Raw genomic sequence first — 4,917 nt, 5'->3', positions numbered from 1 at the left:
AGCAGACCACCAGGTTGCCTAAGCAGGGGTAAAAAGGCCCAGGTTGGAAATAGTGCAGGTCAAAACTCCCATGCTGATCATGGGACCGTGATCATAGTGGGACCATGCCTAGGAAATAAGCGAGACCCTGTATTGGAAAAAAAAAGACCCAGAATGCAATATTTCTGGATTTACAGAACACCATCATGGTTTTTATAATAACTAGTGAAGCCGACCTTGGGAAGCTAGGCAACTAGCCTCGTTCTTTCTAAAAACACTTCTTAGTTGCATCAATGACCATCAAAGGAATTCAATTCCTTGGAATCTTCTTTCCAGGATGCATACAGGCGATGGTGTAGTGATACCTGTGAATTGCAACCTGACTTTTTCAGTCCCACACCGCATCAGGTACGTGGTATAATTTTGGGAATGTTAAGGATGCAGTTGGGAGCTTCATTAACTCCCTTGGATTCCCCAGCTACCACTAAGTGTACTAAGACACAGCTTAACTGTCCTCAAGAATTAACAGAGTTGGGTCTCAATCAATCCTGGCACCAGATCAATGGGCCTGGAAACATTGTTTTAAATTATGGGCTCTAATAGAGCTGGCATTGGCATATGAAAAGACATTTATGAAATTATATTCTTCTAATAATGTAACAAATGAATTGTTGCTTTTAGAAAAAATACTGAGTAATGAAGAGCCACCTTTTTTTATGCACCTAAACTGAATACACACACTTAGCAATGGAATGAAAAATTAAAGGTATGACAGGATGACAGGTACCAACTTCATGCAAAATGCATACACACAGGGGCTATATAAATGTGTGTAGACATACACATATGTTCCTTGACCCCTGTCTGCCATTGATAAATCAAAATCTAGATAACAGTGTGGTTTTGTCCTGAATATTTCTACCTGAAAGAAAACAGGTCAGTATAGGTGCCCCTTGCTCTCACCCTGAATGCTTAGAACAATGCAAACTGGGGTTTTTCAGCATATTTTAACAGAATCCTCTTCAGGCCCTGTCAGCTCTGCCCCAGATAATGTCATCCCCAAAGACAGAACTATTAGGGCTTATAACAATGAAACCCACAGGACAAGTGTCCAAGAGTTTCACTCCTTTCTTTTGTGGAAACAGCCTCCACCCCCAGGCAAATGGGAAACCGGGTTGGCCTTGACTTACAGCTTGCATGGGTATGGTGGAGGCAGGGTGTTTCAGTAAGGATGATGTTGTCATTTGCCTCTGTGTTTCCAGTAAAAGGAAACTGGTATTGGAGTCCCAGGAAACAGCAGTCAGGGAAAATATAAAACATCAAGTCCAAGAGAGTGAGAAAAAAGAAAAGACAAACTTTCTGGTGGAGGACGCAGTAGGTTGTGGGGTCACACTTTTTCTAAGTGCACACCCCTGCAGCAGAGTAACCAGTCAGGGCTGGGGGAAAATTAGGATAGTTAACTGTTAGGCATGTAGGGCTGTGTTTGCATGTTTAGCATGGCATAAATTATTCAAAGTCCTAATGGACTTTAATATTCTAACCAACTCTCATTTCCTTATTTTGCAATTAGACTAGCTTAAAGAGAAACTGGTAGCTTTTGGAGAACTGTTGAATTTTGGAGAACTGTATCCACAGCTGCTTTCTTTTTCTCCATTTAGTTTGCCTGAAGCTTGCTGGCCACTGCGTAGGCTCCTGTGTGGCTGGGGCTGTCTGAGCCAAGAACAGCTTCAGGGCTGCCATCCTTTTCTGGACAGTGGCAGCATGGGTTACATCAGGCAAGCCTTTGGGAGAGACAGATGAAGTTGGATTTCAAAAATGCAAGGATGCCTGGAAACTGCCTATCCTGGAAGTCCTATCTGGAGGGGGCTGGGACAATCTGCGGAATGTGGATATGGGATGGGTGATGGACTTGACTTACACCAACTGCAGGACAACTGAGGATGGACAGTATATCATCCCTGATGAAATCTTCACCATTCTCCAGAAACAGAGCAACCTGGAGATGAACTCAGAAATCCTGGAATCTTGGGTTAATTACCAGAGAAGTATCTCCTACTACATCAACACAGATCTCTGTCTTTATTCCAAAGTCAATGCCAAGTTCTCTGCTGAGTTCCAGAGAATGAAAACACTTCAAGTGAAGGACAAAGCTATAACTACCCGAGTTCAGGTAAGAAACCTCGTCTACACAGTCAAAATCAACCCAACTTTAGAGCTAAGCTCAGGTTTTAGGAAGGAGCTCCTTGACATCTCTGACTGTCTAGAGAACAACCAGAGAAGGATGGCCACCTACCTGGCAGAACTCCTGGTCCTCAACTACGGCACCCACGTCATCACCAGTGTCGACGCTGGGGCTGCTCTTATTCAGGAGGACCACATCAAGGCCTCCTTCTTCCAAGACAGCCAGAGCAGTCGTAGTGCCGTGACCGCCTCTGCTGGACTTGCCTTCCAAAACACCGTGAACTTCACATTTGAGGAAAACCATACCTCGGAGAATGTCCTCACCAAGAGCTACCTCTCAAACCGAACCAACTCCAGGGTGCAGAGCATTGGAGGGGTTCCTTTTTACCCAGGCATCACCCTCCAGGCCTGGCAGCAGGGTATCACCAACCACCTGGTGGCCATCGACCGCTCTGGCCTGCCGCTGCATTTCTTCATCAACCCCAACATGCTACCTGACTTGCCAGGCCCCCTGGTGAAGAAGGTGTCAAAGACAGTGGAAACAGCTGTGAAACGCTATTACATATTCAATACCAACCCTGGCTGCACAGATCTCAATTCTCCCTACTTCAATTTTCAGGCCAACACTGATGATGTCTCCTGCGAAGGGAAAATGACCAACTTCTCTTTCGGTGGGGTTTATCAGAAATGCAGCCAGTTCTCAGGGAATAAAAATGTTGTTCTCTGCCCAAAGTTGGAGCAGAAGAATCCACTCACTGGTGATTTCTCCTGCCCCTCTGGCTGCTCCTCGGTGCACCTGCTATCCAAGACTTGCGAGGAGTGTTACAACCACCTGGAGTGTCATAAGAAGTGCACCCTCCTTGTCTTCTGCAAGACCGTGTGTGAAGATGTGTTCCAGGTGGCAAAGGGTGAATTTAGGGCTTTTTGGTGTGTGGCCAGTAGCCAAGTACCTGACAACTCAGGACTGCTTTTCAGGGGCCTCTTCAACAGCAAGAGCATAAACCCCATGACAAATGCACAGTCATGCCCAACTGGCTACTTTCCATGGAGACTCTTTGAAAACCTCAAGGTATGCGTTTCTCAGGACTATGAGTTGGGAAGCAGGTTTGCGGTCCCTTTTGGTGGGTTCTTCAGCTGCACAGTTGGGAACCCCTGGTGGTTCCAGCCACATCCAAAGATTTAGGGGCACCTTCCCTGAAAAAGTGTCCGAGAGGCTTCAGCCAGCACCTAGCCCTCATCAGCAATGGATGCCAAGTGTCCTACTGTGTCAAGGCTGGGCTCTTTACAGAAAAGTTCCTTCCCCCTGCTAGTCTCCCGCCTTTCACCCAGCCACCCCTTAAGAGTGAGGCTGATGCCAACACTGTCATAGTGACCAGTTCTGAGAATGCGAGATCCTAGATTAAAGATTCCCAGACCCACCAGTGGAGGCTGGGAGAACCATTAGAGCTGCTCAGCACCATGAGTGCCATCCATAGGGATGGTGGTGGTCTGTCAGGAGGGGCTACGGCTGGTATCGTAGTGGGAGCCACCACCATTCTGGCTGTTGTCATCACCCTGGCCATCTATGGCACCCGGAAATTCAAGAAGAGGGGATACTTGGCATTTTGGAAGAGGCAGAGTTTGGTTCCAGGCACTGCAGCAACTGGAGACAATCCTGACCAAGAACAGGGGCAGAGTCCAGCTTAAATCTCTCCCTGAAAAGGGTTTCTCTCATCTCCAAACAGCATGGTCATTTCTGATTACTTCTATTTTCCTAAGTGTTGAAATGGCAAGTGCAACCAAATCACACGGAAATTTGTGACTTCTTGTTTAGGTCTCTGGGCCAGGCAATTCATATTGCTACATGGACAAGGGTGGGGTTGGGGAGAGGGAACAGTTGGGACTCTTGAAGCAAAAGCCATCCTGGGACTAAAATAAGAAGCAAGTGTCCTTTCCCAATGTATCACTTTCTTCACCTGAATGCATTTGTGTAAAAACAGAGAAGGGGGAATGTTAACATTTGGATTTGGAAACTATGCATTTACTCTGAAGTCTGCAGTGGTTTCCAACGTGTGTGCTGTAAGAATTTCTGCTTAAATGCATCTCTCTCTCTCTCCCCCACACCCCCTTTAAAGTTGTCTGGATTTCATGCTTCTAGAGCCTGGCAAAACCCTGAAAAGACACAAGTCCTGTTTGGCCACTGTTTTTTAACTTTTAGGGCTCCCTGTTGACAGACTGTGTTATCTCCTCCATGTCATCTAAACAGCATCTGAAAAGAAAGATGTTGCCTGCACCAATTCCACTTTTTTCCAGCTTCCCCATGAAGTCTTCCTTAGACCAGACCACTCTTGGACTTCTGACTAGTGTCATGAAGTCCTCCAAAAATATTTTAACATACAAGCTTCTAATAGTAGGTCAATGGGGAAGGGACAGTTTGTAGACAAGGAGTAAGGAAAGACAGATAAAAACTGAAAAAGATTCTCGTGCTCAGGAGAAACTGAAATTCTTACCCACAACCAACTACCTGATTCCGTCCTGTTAGCTCATCACAAATGGGGCATTGAAAGGAGCTGTAGATTTGGATAGACCAAATTTTATGGTTTTATGTTCTATGTTACCAAAGCACAACCCCTTCCTCTTCCAAGGATGGTCCTTACCCTTCCCGTCTTCCTGCTATATGCACACACACACACACACACACACACACACGCCACATTTCAATAAGTTTGCATTGTTCTGGGTGTGAAAAAGGCAAGAAGTTAAAGTAAGCCCACATCT

The 4,917-nt window shown here is 45.9% G+C and overlaps 1 protein-coding gene across 1 annotated transcript; it reads left to right on the top strand.

Moving 5' to 3' along the window:
* The first annotated feature begins 316 nt into the window (after positions 1-316).
* Positions 317-4,045, top strand: LOC100612226 (macrophage-expressed gene 1 protein-like). The gene is given in 4 exon segments (XM_063784630.1): positions 317-387; positions 1,242-1,353; positions 1,700-3,311; positions 3,314-4,045. Coding segments are annotated over 4 exon segments (2,328 nt in total). The 3' UTR covers positions 3,847-4,045.
* Positions 4,046-4,917: the final 872 nt, after the last annotated feature.

The sequence above is a fragment of the Pan troglodytes genome, chromosome 9 (genome assembly GCF_028858775.2).
Source record: "Pan troglodytes isolate AG18354 chromosome 9, NHGRI_mPanTro3-v2.0_pri, whole genome shotgun sequence".
NCBI classification, from domain to species: domain Eukaryota; kingdom Metazoa; phylum Chordata; class Mammalia; order Primates; family Hominidae; genus Pan; species Pan troglodytes.
This window is presented reverse-complemented; position numbering and strand designations above follow the sequence as displayed.